The sequence below is a fragment of the Saccopteryx leptura genome, chromosome 5 (assembly GCF_036850995.1).
Source record: "Saccopteryx leptura isolate mSacLep1 chromosome 5, mSacLep1_pri_phased_curated, whole genome shotgun sequence".
NCBI classification, from domain to species: Eukaryota; Metazoa; Chordata; class Mammalia; order Chiroptera; family Emballonuridae; genus Saccopteryx; species Saccopteryx leptura.
Window position 1 is genome coordinate 181134365 of NC_089507.1, and position 22422 is coordinate 181156786.

The 22422-nt window shown below is 40.4% G+C and overlaps 1 protein-coding gene across 4 annotated transcripts; it reads right to left on the reverse strand.

Annotated features, from left to right (window-relative positions):
• Window positions 1-22365, reverse strand: MGME1 (mitochondrial genome maintenance exonuclease 1). 4 transcript variants are annotated; one of them, XM_066387085.1, is made up of 5 exons: window positions 21945-22365; window positions 21025-21336; window positions 16458-16674; window positions 2828-2960; window positions 1-2478 (listed from the first exon to the last, which is right to left on the reverse strand). In XM_066387085.1, the coding sequence occupies exons 2-5, from the start codon at window positions 21269-21271 to the stop codon at window positions 2323-2325; spliced, it is 753 nt and encodes a 250-aa protein (XP_066243182.1). In that variant the 5' UTR covers window positions 21272-21336; window positions 21945-22365; the 3' UTR covers window positions 1-2322. The 4 variants fall into 4 exon arrangements, with proteins under 4 accessions (XP_066243182.1, XP_066243180.1, XP_066243179.1 ...); XM_066387083.1 differs by having other exon boundaries at window positions 2-2478; window positions 20758-21336; window positions 21960-22365; XM_066387082.1 differs by having other exon boundaries at window positions 2-2478; window positions 20758-21336.
• Between the last annotated feature and the right edge of the window lie 57 nt (window positions 22366-22422).

Consider the following 22422-nt stretch of genomic DNA (forward strand, 5'->3'; position numbering starts at 1 on the left):
ACTAAGTTTAATGTTGTGACATTGACTAATAAGAGTATACATAGGTTTCAGGGAAACATTTCTATAGCATTTGAACTGTTGATTACATTATATACCCATCACCCCACCATACTTCCTTTTAAAAATTTTTTGATTAGCTGACCAGGCGGTGGCGCAGTGTATCAATAGAGCATTGGCTGAGGACCCACGTTCGAAACCCCAGGGTCACTGGCTTGAGCAAAGTGTTACTAGCTAAGCTGGAGCCCCCCTGGTCAAGGAACATATGAGAAAGCTATCAATAGACAAGTAAGGAGCCGCAATGAAGAACTAACATTTATGTTACTAATTTTTGTATACCACCTGTTCCCCTAAGAAATTGTGAATGAAACAGGATTTGTGATAAGAGAGTCTCCAATTGAGGTAATTTTTTTTTTTAGCGAGAGACATACCTGTTCGGATTTGAAAGGTCTGATGTTCTCTTTCCTTTAAGCCCGTTACTCAGTAAATGAGCCTGTCAGGTTTGATGGAAACTGTTTCCTAAATTGTACCAATGAAATCCACAGGTGCAGGCCCAGGTGGGAGGGCTGGGAAACAACTTTCCCACAGTTCGCTTCTAGGTCCTGGCCAGTTGGCTCAGTGGTAGAGCGTTGGCCCAGCATGTGGATGTCGTGGGTTTGATTCCTGGTCAGGGCACACAGGAGAAGCAACCATCTGCTTCTCCACCCCTCATTTAGAAACTCAGATTTGGTGTTCTCCTTTTGCCTTGGGAATGAAAATTACTTTTTTCCCTGACATTTCCTTCTCAGAAGATTCTTTCTTTAACTGGTGAGATCTGAAGATCACCAGGATTGCAGTGAGAAACTGGAGTACCCAGAGACTACCTTCACAGTCCTACCAACCATGTCTTCTTGGTCAGCTGCTAAGGGTCTTTCTGGAACTCTTCATACCATCATTAGCTTGGGAGACTCTCAGACCAAAGTGACAGGTCTAAGGTACATTTACATTACCCTAACAGGGTAATAATGTATTAGGACTGTGTGGAAAAATCTGGTAGTACAATTTTTAGTTTTCTCACTTGATTTCTAACTTTGGAAATTATGTTACAGGAATATATGCTACTTCAAAAATGCAGATGTGCAGAGTCAATAGGTCACCCGCAGCCTCCTGTTTCCTACCCGAACCTTACTTCTCTTACCAGGTGACATGATTCAGGACACCTCCTTGTGTTCATTTACATAAAACACACACCAAAACTACTGGGCCAGTGGTATAATTCTGAATTTAATAACAATTATACCACTTTAAAAACTTCCAGGTTTTAAAAATTAATCTATAAGCACTTTTTTAAAAGCCCCAAAATAAAAACCCCCAAACTTCATTACTTTCCTCACACCTTATATTTTTTCTTATAATTCATGGTTAATAAAACAAAGTAATTATAGCCCCATATGATTTTAAGACAGTAACTGTAACTTAAATGCTAACCCCCTCCATAAGAAAAGGGACCCATCCCTCGGGACTATAGTGGGGATTTATTTAAGTTTCCCAAACCTATGACAACCAATAATTTTTATTACTTATAAAACACATAAAAAATAGATTGCATTATTGTTCCCCAGGGCTGAAAAATTCCACAAATGATATATTTCTCTATGGATGTGATTCAAGGACTCAAACCAGAATACAGCTACTATTTCTGGGGGCGATTCAGTGGTATGCCAAGGGATACTGCCAATGATATGGTGAACATGCTTCATCTTTCCAGAGAGCAGTATTTATTTGAGGCTAAGGAATCACCTATTTATGTTTCAAAGATGTTACATGGTAATTTTCTTTCCCAAAGAAATAGACAGAAAGCCTCACTACACACACCAGTTCTAGGAAACTGCTGGCAGTGGTAGTTGGCTGATGCAAGTTCTCCCCCACACACCCGGGGCTGTGTGGCCCCTTTCCCTCCTGGTGTACCCTGGGAAAATGCTCGGCACACCAAGCCTCACTGCCTTCCAACTGCAGTTCAAAGACTGGGCATCCTGCCCTGGACACAGAAAGGCCCACACGGGGTCAGAGAGCCACCAACACTGCCAATCCTGCTTGCCCTTTTTCAGGTAAATCATAATCAGAGGTAGCACAGCTGGTCTTTTTTGTGTGGAAGTCCAGTTCTTTATATCTAACCTTTCTGCCTTCTAGTCTTTTTGGTTGCAATAGATTTCAACAATTAATACTTCTGCTTGTGTTAATGCAGCTCTCAGTCCTGTGGGACCTCCATTTTAGGCCATAGTAAACAGCAGTACATTTTCCCAAACGGTGAGAAAGTGTTGAATGTTCCCAAATAGTGTCCTGCCCCTAATCTGTTTTCTGAACATTCTGGTTCTTCTTTGTATATTCTTCTAGTCGAAGAAGCCACTTCGCCCAGTACTGGGAACACAGCGCTGTGTCCATGAAGTGTGGGTGGGCAGGGGATCCATCTTTGTAGGCCACCACAATTAAGCCACACCGAACCTAGGAAGCAGCAGAGTAGGACGAGAGTTTAGGTTCATTTCCTTCTTACTCCAGGGCAAACTCAGAACACAATCTACAGTAACATCTCCTAACTCAATTTCCAAGACGACTGATGAAAGACTGTTCCAGGATACAGAGAAACACCAAGATGACAGATAAGATGCTGAATACAGACTGTCATTATTAAAGAACTATGGACAAGAATAAAAAGCTCCAGAAGAAGGAGAAAATGCTTTCAAAAGTGGAAGGTGATCAAGGAACAAAGTAAGCAGTGGGATTCAAACAGAGTAAGAACCATAAGGAGTTAAGAGGCTACAAATAAGCGTGGAGCAGAGCTCAGTGTCCTGACCTGAAAGCTATAGTTGGCATCATGGTTTATCGCACCCACATACGCCACAACCTGCAGCGGGTTATCAAATGTATTTCGGATGGAAGGTTTCGGTTTCTCCGATGTCTTCCAATCAATCACACACAAGTTGCCTCTAAAGAGAAACCAAAGTAAGTCTTTGTAGGTAATAGTTCACCCAATGACTGTTGCTTCTACTCGGCACTTGCCAAAGAGGCAGCTACTCTGAGACATACCTGTTCGGAATTGAAAGGTCTGATGTTCTCTTTCCTTTGAGCATGTTACTCAGTAAATGAGCCTGTCAGGTTTGATGGAAACTGTTTCCTAAATTGTACCAATGAAACCCATAGGTGCAGGCCCAGGTGGGAGGGCTGGGAAACAACTTTCCCACAGTTCGCTTCTAGATCTTGGCCAGTTGGCTCAGTGGTAGAGCGTTGGCCCAGCATGTGGATGTCGTGGGTTTGATTCCTGGTCAGGGTACACAGGAGAAGCAATCATCTGCTTCTCCACCCCTCCTTCGCCCCTTCTCTCTCTCCTCCCCTCCTGCAGCCATGGCTCAATTAGTTTGAATGCATTGGCCTCAGGCACTGAGGATGGCTCTGTGAAACCTTCACCTCAGGCACTAAAAATAGCTCAGTTCAAGCATGGCCCCAGACAGGGGTTGCTGAGTGGATCATGGTTGGGGCGCATGCAGGAGTCTGTCACTCCATCTCCCCTCCTCTCACTTGGAAGAGAAGAAAAAAAGTTTCTACACTCTCCCAAAATTCCTTGGAACTTCCAAGGCCTCCTTTCCTCTAATAGGGGAGTGGAACCTACACCTATTATTACCTTAGTTAATTTTGCTTCAAATGCCTATCAGAATGAACCACGACAGACCAATAGCAAAGTCCTCATCATAAAAGACTAAACATCATGGTGCTTCAGAAATTCTCTTGCTCAAAAACTAAGGCTGGAGTTCAAATCCATCAACACTATCCAGTGCACCCACACTCCTCCCCTATTCTGATGGGATTTTATACTTGCCAACTCCAGTGAAAAGGATCACAGGGTGGGCAAGTGGATTGTTAACTAGTAACTCTCAAAGGGCTCTATCTGTTGACTCTGACTTTCAGGGCTTTAATTTCAAAATCAGTAGTTTAGAGGGAGATTTTATAGAACTATGTATGTTACCTACCTGTCATCATAGCTCTAGAATTATAATTTATACAAAGTATTTATAAAATCACTCTACCAGTAGCACTGTTTAAAATTACAAAAAGATATAAGCTACATGTCATTTGAAATGTTCTAGTAGTCACATCAAAAAAGACAAAATAGGTAAAATTTTAGTATTTTATTTAACCCATTTTATTTTCAACATATAATTGATATAAAAAGTTACTAGTAGGTTATTTTACATTGTTTTATATTAAGACATTGAAATCTAATTGCCATTCCAAGTTCTCTTCCTTGAATAAATCAATATACCCTAAAAATAAAGATTTTTGCCATGACCCACTGTTTTTAGCAAGGACTATAACTTGTAGAACTTAAGTCATGTGAAAAAAAAATCTTTGTAGTATAAACCCAATTAAAATTGCAGTAAGACATCTACAAATAGCTCTTAAACAAATAAAAAGATGCACAGCCTAATTTTTGTAAAATGCAGATTGAAATTACAAGATACAAGGTTACTGAAATTACTAACATTGTGTTATTAAAGGGGTACACAGGGGCTGGTTACTCAGTGGATAGAGCACTGGCCTGGCGTATTGATGTCCCAGGTTTGATCCCCAGTGGGCACACATGAGAAGCAACAATTTCTTCTCTTCCCCTCCTCCCCTTTCTCTCTCTCCTCTCTTCTTGCGCTAGTGGCTCAATTGGTGCAAGTGTCAGCCCTGAGCACTGAGGATAGCTTGGTTGATTTGGTCAAGGCACACGTGGAAATCTGTCTATATATCTCCCCTCCTTTCACTTAATAGAAAAAAGAAAAAAGGTGCCCACAAATGAGCACACTCCTATCTCTGGAAACTTAAAATGCACACACGCTATCACCCAGCAATTTCCCTTTTAGGTATGGACTGGAGGACAGCAATGGTTTGATATTTTGCATGCAAATGACAGTGCCTGGAAAACTTAAGAAATATTCATGCCCAGGCTTACTTGAGATCAAATGACTACCCAAACCACATATATCAACTGCCAAAACAAACAACTGAACTTGTACGTTAGCCTAGAGAAAACCTCGCAATAGTACCAGGAGACACGTTTACTGCAGTAGTTTGTAATCTGAAAAATTTGAATGTTCCCAATAGGGAGATGGATGCGGTTTATTCATACAATGGAATACCAAACAGCAGTAATAGAAGAGAACAGGGTCAAAATAATAATTCTAACATTTTTTTTGAGTTTAAGCACTGTATAGGGAATATTTCATTCAATCTTTCTATCAACCCTAATGAGGTAGGTACTATTATTTGTCTTATTTTACAGATGAATAAACTGAGGTACAGAGAGACCAAGTAACTAGCCCAAGGTTAAGATGAAAAGCAAGGAAGCCTGGCTCCAGAGCCCAATTTCTTACCAGCTTTGTGATATTAGAGATTTGCAGTCTAGAGATTTCTATATATATTGTGACTCTCACAGATACGTGTGTAACAAGACAGAATGTACTTGTGGATTAAGCACAGCATTGTGTGCATGCATGTGTATGAGAGTACAGAGAACAGATGTTGTGTGTGCATCACTCACAATACTGGTGTGCACGGAAAGTGGTACAGAAAGTAGACTGGAAGGGCACAGTACCAAACTCACAACAGGGACTGTCTTTGGCCAGGGTATTGTGAGAGAAGGAAAGAGGAGGTTAAAGGTCATATGAGCTTAGCCTGACCAGGCGGTGGTGCAGTGGATAGAGCATCGGACTGGGATGATGAGGACCCAGGTTCGAGACCCCGACATCACCAGCTTGAGCGTGGGCTCATCTGGCTTGAGAAAAAGCTCACCAGCTTGGACCCAAGGTCGCTGGCTCAAGCAAGGGGTTACTCGGTCTGCTGTAGCCCCATGGTCAAGGCACATATGAGAAAGCAATCAATGACCAACTAAGGTGTCACAACAACAACAACAAAAAAAACCTGATGATTGATGCTTCTCATCTCTCCCCATTCCTGTCTGTCTGTCCCTACCTGTCCCTCTCTCTGATTCTCTCTCTGTCCCTGTAAAAAAAAAAAAAAAAAAATTGCAAAAGTGATGTGAGCTTAGATTGTAATGTTCTATATATATTTTAAACATTGAAAACAAATGTGACAATGTATTAATAACTGTTAATTATGAGTGGTAGACAATTATTAAAAGAGAAAATGTTGCAGATCTATGTAAGCTAATAAGATCTCTAAAATATATATTCAAGTAAACAAAAGTAGGGTTTAGTATTCTTTGTTAGTAAATCGGGGTGGGGCAAATGATTATACACAGAGTCATAAAATATCTCAGAATCACAAAGACTTTTTATTTTTTTGAGATAGAGACAAGACGGGAGAGAGATGAGAAGAATCATCAACTTGTAATTCAGTCACTTTAGTTGTTCACTGATTGTTTCTCAAACATGCCTTGATGGGGGGTGAGGAGCTCAAGCCGAGCCAACTAATTCCTTGCTCAAGTCAGCGGATTTTGAACTTCAAGCCAGTGACCTCAGGATCATGTCAATGATCCCACGATAATGCTGGTGACCCCACACTCAAGCTGGCGCGAACCTGTGCTCAGGCCAGCGACCTCAGGGTTTTGAATCTGGAACCTCAGCATCCCAGGGTGATGCTCTATCCACTGCACTGCCACTGGACAGGCTCATAAGGCCTTTCTAAACAGAGGTTGAAAAAAGAATGTTGGTAAAGGATTCTGAAAGATGGCAAAGTAGGAAGTACCAAAAATCTGTCTGCCTACCTAGAAAACAAATGCATTGGCAGAATCTGTCTGACATAACTATTATGGAAATATAGTCCACAGAAAGCCTGGAGCACATGTTCTTGAAGCAGCTAGTATAAAGCTGTGGGAGTCAGAGTGGACAAAAAGGACCATCTCCTCCGAATGTCAGAGGTCAGTGTTTTCATCACTGATAGCACACAGGTGCAGACAAAGAGGAAGGTGGCTATTGTAGATGCACCTCCCCCACTGTTGCAAGACTCACCTCGGCCCGCTGAAGTGACTTCCAGGGGATTTAAAGAGCTGGCATTCACCACCCCCTCCATTTTCCTCTTTATTTCCTTCTGGGAGTCAGACACTAAAGACTACAACATCCAAACACAACTGCATATGGAGGGAATTAGAAAGTGACTGCACCTGTCCAGGGAAAGGCTCAGAAAAGACCCGAGAAGGCCTCAGGTTGCTATATCAGACTGATGTTTGCACAGAGGGAGCCTACAATAATAATCCCCCAAACTCAGCAAACCCTGGGGTGGAGGGAGAATCTGATTTCCAAAGTTACCACATTTCCCCATGTATAAGGCACACCTTAATTTTGGGGCCCGAAATTTGAAAAAAAAAAATTACATAAAGTTATTGAACTCAAGTTTTATTCATCATAAAATTCACACAACTCATCACTGTCAAAACTCCCATCCATTAGATTGTCCCTATCTGTGTCTGATGATGAATCACTGTTTCAATAATGAGCACAAAAACAAGAACAAAAAAGCAGGAAATGCAAATAAAAAAACCTACAACCGCCTGACCAAGCGGTGGAGCAGTGGATAGAGTGTTGGACTGAGATGCAGAGGACCCAGGTTCAAGACCCCAAGGTCGCCAGCTTGAGTGCAGGCTCATCTGGTTTGAGCAAGGCTCACCAACTTGGACCCAAGGTCGCTGGCTCGAGCAAGGGGTTACTCCGTCTGCTGTGGCCCCCCAGTCAAGGCACGTATGAGAAAGCAATCAATGAACAACTAAGGTATTGCAACGAAAAACTGATGATTGACGCTTCTCATCTCTCTCTGTTCTTGTCTGTCTGTCCCTATTTATCCTTCTCTCTGACTCTGTCTCTGTAAAAACAACAAAAACCTACAACCACTGTATAAGATGCACCCAGTTTTTAGACCCCAAATTTTTCAAAAAAGGGTGCATCTTATACATGGGGAAATATAGTAATTATTATAACTAGGATGTTAAATGTAATCCTCATGTTAATTATAAGGAAAACAACTACAGAATATACACAAAAGGAAAGAGGAATTGAAACATTTCACTACAAAAATTGAACAAAAAAATACAATACAGGAAATAAGAGACAAAAAAGCTGTAAGACATATAGCAAAAAATAGCAAAATGGCTCATTATCAGCAATCACTTTAGATATAAACAAATTAAAACTCCAAAAGACAGAGACTGGAAGAATGAATAAAAACACACAATCCATCCAAAGATGTAAATACACTGAAAGGTGAGAAAAAGATATTCTATGCAAATAGTAACCAGAAGAGCAACAGTGGCTCTAGTATCAGGCAAAATACACTTTAAATAAAAAAAGGTGACAAGAGACAAAGACATTATATATTAATAAAAGGTTCAGTTCAGCAAGAAGGTACAACAATTATAAACATATTGATATATGCAGCTAGTTAGAAACCAGCAAAATATATATGAAGAAAACATGAGAAAATTGATTTGGTGTTTTTTTTTCACTTCTTTTCTAAGTGAGAGGAGAGATAGAGACAGACTCCTGCATGCACCCTGACCAGGATCTACTGGCAACCCCTATCTGGGGCCGATGCTCTGCCCAACCGGAGCTAGGCTCGCAACTCAGTTATTTTTAGCATCCGAGGTGGTGGCTCCCCTGAGCCATCATCCCCCTCAGCACCTGGGGCCGATGTACTCAAACCAATCAAGCCATGGCTGAGGGAAGGGAAAAAGAGAAAGAGGGAGATAGAGAAGGGGAATAGGGAGGGGCAGAGAAGCAGATGGTTGCTTCTCCTTTGTGCCCTGACCGGCAATTGAACGCAGGACATCCACACTGGGCTGACACTCTATCTACTTAGCCAACCAGCCAGGGCCAACATGACAAAATTGAGTGGAAAAATACAGTTCTACAATAATAGTTGGAGATCTCAATATATTATTCTTAATAATAGATAGAATAACCAAAGAGAATTTAAGTAAGGAAAAAGAAACCTGAAAATAACACAATAAACCACTCTACCCAATAACATAATACAAAGCTTCTCAAGTGGCCATTGGACATTTTCTAGGAAACACCATAAGTTAGTCTCAATTTATTAAAAAAGATAGACACTATACAAAGTATATATTCTCTGATCACAATGGGATGAAGTTTGAAATTAGTAACATAAGTAAAACTGGAAAACTACCAAATTGTGGTAATTAACACTCTTAACCAAAGAAAACACAAGGGATATCAGAGACTATTTAAAGACAAATGAAAATTAAAATGCAACATACCAAAAATATGAGATACAGTGAAAAAATGTGAAGAGGAAAAATGATAGCTATAAATGCTTACATTAAAACCCAAAAAAAGATTGGTTAGAGAACTGTCCCAAAACACCAAGGTTGCAGATTTGATCCCTGGTCAGGGTACATATGGGAAGTGATCAATGAATATTCAACTAAGTGGAACAACAAATGACTGTATGTATCTCTCTCTCCCTGTTTCTCTGAAATTAATCAATAAATAATTTTAAAAAAAAGCCCTAGCCAGGTAGCTCAGCTGGTTAGAGCTCTCCCAATACACCACAGTTTTGGGTTTAATACTTGGTCAGGGCACATACAAAAATCAACCAATCAATGCTTATATAAGTAACAACAATGTTATTCTCAATAAATAAAATTTAAAAAACTAAAAAGAATAAAATCACAACCTAATCATACAACATAAGTAACCAGAAATTAAGAAGCAAACCAAACTTTGCAGAAGAAAAGAAATAAAGATTTGAGCAGAGATAAATGTAACAGGGTACAGAAAAAGGATATAGAGTAAAATCAATAAAACCAAAAGTTTCTTTGAGATCAACAAAATTGAAAAACCTTTTAACTCTATGGACTTTGAAAAAAAGCGAAAAGACTAGAATTACAAAAACTAAAAATGAGTTGTGGACATTACTACTGATTCTACAGAAATAAAAAGGATTGCGCTGGCCGGACAGCGCAGTTAGTTGGAGCACCATCCTGAAGCACAAAAGTTGCCGGGCTATTCCCAGTCAGGGTGCATAGGGGAACAGCGAGATGTTCCTGTCTCTCTCTCTCCCTTCCTCTCTCAATAAAATGAATAAACAAAAATAAAAATAAAAAGGATTAAGAGTACTATGAAAAACTGTACACCAAAAAGTTGAATAACCTAAATGAAATGAACAAATTCCTAGAAACACAAAACCTACCAGTACTAAATCATGAATAAATAAAACATATGAATAGATCCATGATTAATAAGAAGACTGAATCAGTAATTAAAAATCTAGTAGTTCAGTTGGTTAGAGCCCGATATAACAAGGATGTGGGTTTGATTCCCCATCAGGACACAGACAAAAATCAACCAATGAATGCATAAATAAGTAGAACAACAAATCAATGTTTCTCTCACTCTCTAAAATCGATGAAATAAAAATAAAAATAAGTAAAAATAGACAAGGTGTTATGGCATTCAAAAAAAAGTTAAGGCCCTGGCCGGTTGGCTCAGCGGTAGAGCGTCGGCCTGGCATGCGGGGGACCCGGGTTCAATTCCCGGCCAGGGCACATAGGAGAAGCGCCCATTTGCTTCTCCACCCCTCCCCCCTCCTTCCTCTCTGTCTCTCTCTTCCCCTCCCGCCAAGGCTCCATTGGAGCAAAGATGGAGATGGCCCGGGCGCTGGGGATGGCTCCTTGGCCTCTGCCCCAGGCGCTAGAGTGGCTCTGGTCGTGGCAGAGCAACGCCCCGGAGAGGCAGCGCATGCGGGAGTCTGTCTGACTGTCTCTTCCTGTTTCCAGCTTCAGAAAACAAACAAAAAAAAAACAAAAAAAGTTAAAAGGCCCTAGCCAGTGGCTCACTGGATAGAGCTTTGGCCGGGCATATGGATGTCCTGGGTTCAATTCCCGGTCAGGACACACAGGAGAAGCAACCATCTGCTTCTCTTCCCCTTCTCTCTCTCTTCCCCTTGGGCAGCCAGTGACTCAATTGGTCAACTGTCAGTCCCAGGCACTGAAGATAGCTCAGCTGGTCTGAGTGTCGGCCCCAGGCACCGAGGGTAGCTCACTTGATTTGAGCATCGGCTCCAGATGGGAGTTGCCCAGTGGATTCTGGTTGGGGCACATGCAAAGTCTGTCTCCCCTCCTTTCATTTAAAAAAAAAATCTGGCAAATAAAAGCCCTGAACCTGGTAGGTTTCCTGGTGAATTCTACCAAACTTTTTTTCTTTTTTCTTTTTTTTTGCAGCAAGTAAAGGAAGAATTTACTGGCCATGTAGGTGGAAAGTAAAAGAAAAGGGGACCTTGGAGACAGATTCAGGGGGTTAGCCCTGACAAACTGCTGCCGCCCATTGCTTCCTTGGTTCAAGTCTCGTGGGGTCCCTTAGAGCTTAGAAGAAACAGAGAGGCAAGGAAAACACTCCTGGGGGAAAGAAGAGGTGGGGAGGAGAAGAGTGGAAGGTGCTAACATGCTCCTGGAAAAGAGAGAGCTCTACCAAACATTTAAAGAAATAATACCAATCCTTCTAAAACTTTTTTTAAAAAATTGAAAAGTAATGAGCTCTTCGCAACTAATTTTCTGAATCCAGCATTACCCTGATACCAAAGCCAATCACACTACAAAAAAAACACTACAGACCAATATCCCTATGAACGCTGATGCAAAATACTAAACAAATTCAGCAACTTATTAAAAAGATTGTATACTACGACCAAGTAGGATTTATGCCTGGAATTCAATGATGGTTCAACATACAGAAATCAATCAATGTAATATACCACATTAACAAAATGAAGAAAACCACAAAATTATCTCAATTGATGCAGAAAAAGCATTTGAAAAATTAAATACCCTTTCATGATAAAAACACACAACAAATTAGGATTAAAAATTACTCAACATAATAAAAGCCACATATAAAAAAACTCACAGTAAACATTTACAATGTAAAAGAGTGAAAGGTTTTTCTCTAAGATCAAGGAATAAGACTAGGCTGTCTGTTTTCACCACTTCTATTCAACAGAATACTGGGTGTTTTAGCAGCTAAGCAATGCAAAGAAATAAAAAGCATATAAATTGGAAAGGAAGAAGTAAAATTATCCCTGTTCACAGATGTTATAATCGTCTATGTCAAAAACCTTTAAAGACTCCATAAAAGCCAAGCCTGACCAGTGGTGGCACAGTGGATAGAGCATCAACCTGGGGCATTGAGGTCCCAGGTTCAAAACCCAGAGGTGGCCAGCTTGAGCACAGGTTCACCAGCTTGATCAGAGGCTTGAGTGTGGGGTTATCAACATGATACCATAGTTGCTGGCTTGAGCAAGGGGTCACTGGTTTAGCTTGAGCCCCCCCCCCCCCCCATTAAGGCATGTATGAGAAGCAATCAATGAATAACTAAGAAGTGATACAACTTTGAGTTAATGCTTCTCATCTCTTTCCCTTCCTGTCTCTCAAAAAAATAAAAAGGAATCCACAAGAAAAGGAGGAACTAATAAATAAATTCAGTGAAATAGAGAGATACAATACAAAGTCCACACACAAAAATCAACAGTATTATCTAATTTGAAAAGAAAATTATAACTTCATTTATAATAGCATTGCAATGAATAAAACTTAGTAATTAACAAAAGAGGTGAAAGACATGTATAATGAAAACTACAAATCTTTGCTGAAAGAAATGAAAGAAAACAAATGAAATGGAAACACATTCCATGTTCATGGATTGGAAGATTTAATATTGTTAAGATGTTCATACTACAGAAAGCAATCTATAAATTTAATGCAATGTCTAAAAATCCCAGTGACATTTTTTGCAAAAATAGAAAAACCTATCCTAAAATAGCCAAAACAATCTTGAAAAAAACCAAAACTGAGGATTCACACTTGCTGATTTAGAAACTTACTACAAAGCTACCGTAATTGAAATAGTGCAGTACTGGGATAAGGACAAACATATAGGCCAATGGAACAGAATAGCGAGCCCAGAAATAAGCCCTCGTCTATATAGTCACATGTTGGGAAAACTGGATATTCACACGCCAAAGAATGAAGCTGAACTCCCACTTAATGTTATACGCAAAAAGTAACTCAAAATGGATCCATAACCTAAACAGAAGACTTAAAACACAGGGCCAAAGTTTAATGATATTTGATTTGGCAATGATTTATAGGATAAGACACCAAAGGCACAGTCAACAAAAGGAAAAATAGACAAACTGGATTACAGGAAAAAATTTAAATTTATGCATCAAAAGACACTATCAATAGAGTGAAAGGGTAATCGACAGAACGGAAGAAAATTTTTCAAATGACGTATTTGAAAAAGGATTAATATCCAGAATACATAAAAAACTTCTACACCTCAACAACAAAAAACAAAACACCAATGAAATTAAATAAACAAATGGCCAATCAGCACATGAAATGATTAGGGAAATGCAAATGAACTCCACAATGAGGTATCACACCTCATACCCATGGCTACTATAAAAAAACCCAAAAAACAAATTGTAGCATTAGCCTGATAAGCCAAGGTTGCAGGTTTGATCTCCAGTCAGGGCACATACAAGAATCAACCAATGAATGCACAAATGAGTGGTACAACAAATAGATGTTTTTCTCTCTCTCTCTTCCCTGTCCTCTCACTCTAAAATAAAAAACGACCAACCAACCAACCAAAAAAAAAAAAAAAAAAACCCACCTCATAAAATAACAAGTGTTAGAGAGAATATGAAGAAACTGGAATCTTTATGCACTATTGGGAATATAAAATGGCACTGCCCCAATAAAATACAGTATGGAGGTTTTTCAAAAAATTAAACAGAATTACCATATGATCTAGCAATTCCACTTCTGGCATTTATCCAAAAAAATTAAAAGCAGTCTTGAAGAGATATTCATGTACCCATGTTCATAACAGAATTATTCATAATATCCAAAACCTGAAAGCAACCCAAGTATTCAATGATGGATGAATATATAAGTGAAATATATATATATATACATAAAATGTAATACTAATCAGCCTAAAAAAGACAGGAAAATCTGACATATGCTTACAACATAGATAAACCTTAAGGACATTACGCAGTAATGAAATAAGCTGTCAGAAAAAGGTAAATACTATATGATTCCACATATATGAGGTACTTAAGAGTACTCAAATTCAGAGACAGGAAGTAGAATGGTGGTTCACAGCAGCTGAAAGTAGGGGGAGAAATGGGGAGGTTACTATTTAAATGGGTACAGAATTTCAGTTCTAACAGATGAAATGTATAATGGAGATGTATGGTGGTGAGGGCTGCACATTATGTACTTAATACCATTTAATTATACACTTAAAAGTAAACAGCCAATTTTGTCTTTTATCACATTAAAAACATTTAAAAAAAGAGTGAGGTGGGTATCTTTTTAAAAATTCTTCAATTACAGTTGGCACACAATATTATATTAGTTTCAGGTACACATATTACCCATAAAAAGTTATTTTTACATTTCCAAAACCTTAGTTTCAAAAATGTTCAATGTCCATATTATCAACGCTGACACACTCTATGTCAAGAGCAAAAAAACCCAGCAGTCCTGCAGATGTATTTTGTGGTCCCTATGAAGTGGCTAGTGTCAGAAATTTTTATTTTTTTTTAATTTTATTGAATGATTTTAGAGAAACAGAGTGAGGAAGGGAGATAGAGAGAGGAAAGTACTCATTTGCTATTCCACTTAGGTGTGTATTCCATGTGTCCTGACTGGGGATCAAACACGCAACCTTGGTGTTTTGGGGCCAATGCTCAAACCGACTGAGCTAACTGGCCAGGGACAGGAACTTCTTGTAGGCTATGGCTCCAATGATTAATCCAAAGGGCAGTCAAAAATAGCCTACTAAATTTCTAGGTACATAGAGCTCTTCTAAGATATGACATAGCTATATAGCACTGTAGTAAGGGTAGTCAGCAATGGGGAAGGTCACGTGAGAAACTCAGATCGGAGAACTTGGCTAGAACCGCCCACAACCAAGCGCGCCAAAAGAAACTTCCCAGGAGCCCTTTGGAAAAGAGCGACCGTCAGCCAGCCAGTGAGATTTCACCACGTCATATTAGCTCGACCACCCTAGAGACCCTCTAAATATCTCCCACGTGGATCACCCCATGCGACTTCCCTAGCCTCTGTCCCCCAGGACCAGAGAACCTCTTCGGGCAGGATGCACTGTACTAAATAAAACCTTTACTTATCCACACTTCGTGGCTACGCCCTTCCTTCTTCCTCAGCAGGGGAAAATACCTTATAAGCACAAAACTGTATGGAAGCCTAAATGTACTTTCCAGAGTAATAAATACAGTATTGTCAAATTCTTTAAATTTAAATTTTAACTAGAGTTCCAAGGGTTACACACAGGATTTTTTTCTCCCATTCTGTTGAACTGCTCACATACATTTTTGGGACAGGGATATCTTCAGGTATATACCCTTAGAATCTTGAGCAAGTGGGAAAAACAGTTAAGAGAAGCAATTTAAAACCACAGGAAGCTGGAGTACTCTCAGAGTTCCCATTCATATCAAAAACTATCCAGAAAGCAGGAAAACAGATGATTTTCAGGGATAACAGAGCAAGATGCTATTTTTAGGGTAACAAGAAAGAAAATGCAGAAATCAAATTGGATCTTACGGCTGGTAACTGGCCTGAGGGGTGGGGAGGAAGAACATGCTAAAAAATAGGCCATCTTAGTTAAGGACACTGAAAAGTTACATCTTTTCTCCACCAAACACTTCAATTTTGGAATAGATATACAAGGATCTTTCCCCCGTATCCATCCTTACCCAATTCCTTTACCTATCAAATAGGTTTTTACTTTACAGAGGCTGCACCTTGAACAAGGAGTTAAGAGGAAAAAGTTGTGTTTGACAGGCACCATCTGTCCACCCAGCATTATTAAAAATTTTCAAAACTGGCCCAAACAGTTGGTGGCACAGTGGATAGAGCATTGGATTGCAACACAGAGGACCCAAGTTTGAAACCCCGAGGTCGCCGGCTTGAGCACGAGCTCACCAGCTTGAGTGAAGGGTCGCTGGCTTGAGCGTGGGATCATGGACATGACCCCAAGGTCGCTGGCTTGAGCTAGGAGTCACTTGGTCTGCTATAGCCCCCCAGGTCAAGGTACATAGAGAAAGCAGTCAATGAACAACTCAGGTGCACAACCAAGAATTGATGCTTCTCATTTCTCTCCCCTTCCTGTCTGTCTGTCCCTACCTGTCCCTTTCTCTGTCTATCAAAATAATAATAATTTTTTTTTCAAAATTGATTTGAGAGAGCGAAACATCAATTTGTTGCTTTACGTATTTATGCATTCACTGGTTAATTCTTTTATGTGCCCTGATCAGGAACCGAACCCCCAATCTTGGCATATTGGGACTATGTTCTAACCAACTGAGCTACCTTGCCAGGCCCCATCCCACATTATTAATTTACCTCTACACTTTGACAGAAACAACCAAGTACTTACTGGTACTCAGCCACGCAGTCCAGCAGACCCACATACTTCAAGGTCTCATGATGAACAGCACTCTCAAGAGCTCGAACTCCACTGACATCTTTCAAAATATGCTGGACGCTTTCGATGTAGCCAGATTCGAGGTTTTCCTCTCTCTCCTTCAGGTTCCCCTGGGGTGAAAGTATGCTTTCCAAAGCTTCATGGAACCGTTTGCCTTGTAAAAATATATCTGAAAAGAAAATCAAGGAAAAAGGAAAAAAAAAAAAGACCAAGTCAGTGCTAAAAAACATACAAAATTTACTTTTAAGTGACAATTCAAGACACCACATTTCAGCCTTTGTGAAACCTAAGAATACTTTGAAAACCAAAAGGACTGAGATAATTTGGCAATAAAATGGATTAAAGTCAAGTATTTCTAATTAGGCCAAAACTAAAATGAAAGAGTTGAGGGCTATAGGAACACACCTAATTTATGATACTGTGAAATTAAGTATTCAGTTTAGTAAGTTAACTGGTGTGGTATATAATTATTAGAAATTTAGAAAACTGTACTTTAGTTTACACTTCTTTTACAACTAAACTTAATTATGGACATAAAAACTGTGGGAAACCTTTTACTTACAGGCTTAGTAATTACCAAAAAATGAAAATCAAAGCACATACAAATTAAAAACAAGAAATTATTGTGAGGATTTTGCGGGATTTGGAAGGAGTGAAGGAAAATATGTGACATTCTCTTGCACTTTTTTAAATGGTTGAACAGCCTAGGACCCTTGCTCTGTCCTGAATTTTTTTCCTCATATACTTTTAAAAGACCATAAACATATTCAACAAATGAAAGAAATACTACATATTCCCTTGACTCTCTGTAAGGGAAGGAAAGAGGGGCATTGTGCTAAACAGTGGCCTTCCTGCTTTCAAATACAACAATCAGCAAAGTAAGTAAGGATCATTACCCTCATTTAAATGAATGAGGCCTAGCCAGAGCTGTTAATTTGCCCACAAGGAAAAAGCTGGACCGACACTAGAGTCTGTGTTCATTCTAGTCCACCACACAACAGAGCAAGGAAGGTCAATTCAGGAGCCATCATTCAGATACACACAGAAACAGTAAGAAATACCCATGCTTGGCAACAGACCCACAGAAATGAGAAAAACAATCTCATCTAATGAGGTACTATCAAACCATATTACATTTATCAGGTATTTTTTTACAAAGATTTTTGAAACGTCAGTTCTACCACTAGCAAAAAAAAGGAATCACTTCTGGGAAATTTCTTGGAAAGTGGAATGAAATTCAACTCAGCAATTAAGGCATACTACTCCAATTTTACTTAGCTCAATGGGGCTTAATGTTAGCAAAGAAAAGCCTACAAAAATTTAAGACTGATGGGAAATAAAAAGCCTAGGAAAAAGAAGTGTATTCATCTACAGACTAGCTTAGGGAAGCAGAACACAAACATGTTAAAAACAGGAAGACAAAAACTGCTTCATCAACTGCCAAGCAAATAGCCAACTCATTCCCCACTGCAGACAATCTCTGGCTAGGGTCTTCGCATATCAAAGGCAACAAACGTGGGAATCTAGATTACAGTCTCCCTTAGATTGTAAGGCTCAGAACATTAAAATTCAATTTGTCAAAAGTAAGTTTCAAAAGATTCAAGATTTATTGCAGCTAGCGTCAAGTCAGAGTATTCACTCAGTAAGTTAAAGAAAATAAAGTGCAATGTTTTTAACTCCAAGTATATCAAGGGCATTTATATTCATAAGTCTCCAATATTCTTCTTTTTTAAAGATTTATTTTAATTTGAGAGAGAGAGAAAGGGAAGAGCAGGAAGTATCTACTCATAGTTGTTTCTTCTATGAGCCTTGACTACGCAAGCCCAGGATTTTGAGTGTGCGACCTCAGTGTTCCAGGTCAACGCTTTATCCACTGTACCACCACAGGCCTTGCATCTCTTGAATGTTCCTTCTGATTGATAGAACTCACAAAATAGGTATTTTAGAATTTAAAAAAATCAGTAGCAAAACACTGAAAAGAATAAACTCCAGCTATTTCCACTATGATTAACACATATAAATCAAAGTAAGCCAAACTTTCTTTTCTTTAGTGTGCCTGTGAGAGTGACAGACTGACAGACAGAAAGGGAGAGAGATGAGAAGCATCAACTCATAATTGAATCACTTTAGTTGTTCACTGATTGCTTCTCATTCGTGTGGAGAAAGGGGGCTGGGCAGGGAGGGTCTCAAGCTGAGCCAATGACCCCTTGCTCAAACCAGCAACTTTGGGCTTCAAGCTTGTGAGCCTGTGCCCAAACCTTGGGGTCTCGAACCTGGGATCTTAGTGTCCCAAGTCAATGCTCTATCCACTGCACCACCACCAGTCAGGCAAGTCAGACTTTCTTATCCTCAGCAATCTTCAAAAGGTAAACAGATACTTGGGAAAATGACAAATAAAACACTTAAGATGCCATTAAAAGATTTTTTTTTATGTTGCTTGTTTAGAAAGCAGAGACTATGAGCACATCTTGGAGATGCTGGGGGTTCAGTATCACACCACCATAATAAAGTGAGTATCTAAATAAAGTGAGTTGTAATCTTTTTCTTTCAATTTGTAAAAATGCAACACTTGTGAGGTACAATAAAGTGAATCACACAATAAAGTGAACAGCAATAAAATGATTCCAATAAAATGAAGTATGTCTGTAGTTTGGTGGTTACTAATTAAATTTCTTCCTAAGTCAGCCCTACAGGAATTACTTGTCTCAAACAGCTGAGGAATGTAGTAAGATGCTATGACCTTGACAATTTTTGCCATATCAAGGTGCCACCTACATACATACTTAATAATTTTCTTTAAAACATGAGACTAGGCAGTGGAGCAGTGGACCAAACATTGGCCTCAGATGCTGAGGACCCAGGTTTGAAACCCCGACACTGGCTTGAGCATCGGATCACAGACATGACCCCATGGTCACTGGCTTAAGCAAGGGGTCACTGGCTTGAGCAAGGGGTCACTGGCTCAGCTGCAGTCCCCCGGTCAAGGCATATATGAGAAAGCAGTCAATGAACTGAGGTGCTGCAACTATGGGTTGATGCTTCTCATCTCTCTCCCTTCCAGTCTCGATAAAAACAAAAAAAGTGACCACATTTAATGGGTTGCGTACACACACACACCTGTACATATGCGTGCGCACACACCACAGTTCTAAGATGCCTTAAAATACGTGCATTACTTTTCAAGATAAATGTGCTTATGTGCCACTAAGGGTACATATACTGTTATCTGGGAAGCATAGGCTAAGGAATGATCAATGTGAAACTTAGTTTTAACAAAATATCAACTAATTCACCTGTGCAGCCCTCTTTTTATCTTGCTTTTGATTGCAATGTTTCAAGGAAGTTATTCTTTTCACTTGTATAAGTTAAGAAGTCGAAAGCAAAAGTTTATTCTCGGTTCCTGAGAGCATCTGACTATATCAATTTACCAAGATCTAAATAGAGATCATGTGTTCCAGTTTATTGTTTTAATTCCATTAGTCTGGCTTATCAGTCTACATTGTAAGTAGAACAAGGGGGTATTTACTAGATTCTGAAAAGAATGCCTTACAAATAATTAGAATTCCATTATTAGGTGATTGATTCTCCTCCATAATCAAAGGAAACAGGCGATTCTAACACGAGTTTGTAGCTTATAAATTGAATAAATTTTATACACATATAGTCAAAGTATCGATCTCCACGCTTGTTTCATTTGTGAAATGGAATAGTATCTATGCTATATAGCAGGGGTCCCCAAACTACAGCCTGTGGGGCGCATGTGGCCCCCTGAGGCCATTTATCCGGTCCCCACCGCACTTCCGGAAGGGGCACCTCTTTCATTGGTGGTCAGTGAGAGGAGCATAGTTCCCATTGAAATACTGGTCAGTTTGTTGATTTAAATTTACTTGTTTTTTATTTTAAATATTGTATTTGTTCCCGTTTTGTTTTTTTACTTTAAAATAAGATATGTGTAGTGTGCAAAGGGATTTGTTCATAGTTCTTTTTATAGTCTGGCCCTCCAAAGGTCTGAGGGACAGTGAACTGGCCCCCTGTGTAAAAAGTTTGGGGACCCCTGCTATATAGGGTTGTCACAAGTATTGAGTGAGTTAATACAGATTAACTCACTTAAAATGCTATTTAAAGCTAGTATCTTTTGAAAGTAATACCTCACTAGTTAAGGTTAAAAAAAAAATCTTTAAAAGAATGACACTAAGTGCTCTACATTCCAGAAAGCATAGGAACAGTACAAAACTAGAATTAAGAAAATTACTTGAAGTATATTCTGCAAAGCCATCCTCTCCCAGTTTCAGAATCATCCGCTGTTTCCACCTCTCCAAATAGAAAACCTGTTCTGATGTCATGGTCTTCTGAAGGACTCGGGTCACACTTGGTATATTATTACTTCGCAATGGGATTTTCAAAGGAATTGTAGCATCGCTTGTTGCATTTGGTTCTATGTTTCTCTCTGGATCAAAGAGAGGAAACCAGTTTCCTGGAACTCTTGCTTCCTCATCTTGCTTTGGGGGCTTACACTTACTCACAGGCCCATAGAGTAAAGAGTCTTCCTCAAACAACGTCTCTGGAGTCTGAGCATGGCTTCTGAATGACAAGACAGACTTTACTAAATCAGAGTACTTTTCTTGGTTCACCTCCCCATAAGGGCTCATGTTTTTCTTCCGACCACAGGAATAAGAGGAAGTAGAGAAACCCACACGTGGGGACGGTCCCACAGAAAACCCCTCGGAACGCCTAGGCCACCTGCAGATGGTCTGAAACGCCTTCATCTTTAGACTTTTCACTTTCCTCTAGTTTCCTTGCAATTCCGAGGGACTTTTTAGTTTTCTCATTCCTATTAAAGAGAAAAAAGGTGTTAGTACCAAATGTGTTAAATATTTGAACTATCAGTGCGCAAGCTGCATCAGTATGATATTGCACAGGAAAAGCCTATCCAATACGCGTTTGCGACGTTCGGACATAGCTATTTCCAAAGAAACGGTCTCAGCAATACCACAAGGACCAGCTCTTACTAAATGCGAAATACCGGGCAGCTTGGGGCAAGCCACCCCCCAGTATTCAGTCTGAACAAATAGGTCGCCCAGGAAGGAAGGGTGTGATGGAGAAACAGAGGTCTGGAGCCCATCCCATAATGGCTAGGAGTCACAGTTAACAGTTAACCACAGATCCCTAAATACCAAGTATTCTGGATGGAGATTTCTCATAAACCCTCACACCCTCTATAGCGGGTACTACTGAGTCCCGGTTTACTGACGTGGAAATGGACCCTTCTGAAGGCCACGCCAGGTCCGAGCTGGCCAGCCGCGGGCGGCGGGGCGCGCCATCATGACTCCAGAGGGTGGCCTCCCGCTCCGCCGCCGCAAGTGTGGAACCACGGCGGCGAGAGAAAAGCTGTGGCCCTGCGGCTTACACAGAAGCCTCGCCCAGGGCAGGGGCAGGTACCTCTGAGGCTACCACCTTCGGCTTATCTTCCAGGATGCTAAGATCCTCTCCCGAGCACACTTTCAACGCTCCCGCGCTCTGGCCTAGTGGCCGGCCTCGCCCACGGTATGGCGGTCCCAGCACGCACCGCGGCGCGTACGCCCCGCCCCTAGATCCTAGTTCTCCACCGCAGACACTCAAGCGATCCGTAGGGAGCCCCATTTCTTCGGCAAAAGCGCGGGCGCCTCTAAATCTCGCCCTTTCGCTCTCACGAGATCTTGTTTACGTCACAGCTCGTCGCCATCTTGGACCCTGGCTGAGTAATAAATTGCCCCGCGTTAGCGCGCGGCCTTTCTTGAGGCGCTCCTCTCTGCGAGTACTTCTGGCTCCTCGTCCTGTCGCGGCCTTTTGGTCAGGGGCTTCTGCGTGGCTCGGAGCGAGGGTAGGCCCCGCGTAGCTTCTTTGCCCGGCTCCAAGATGGACGGCAGCGGGTACCGGG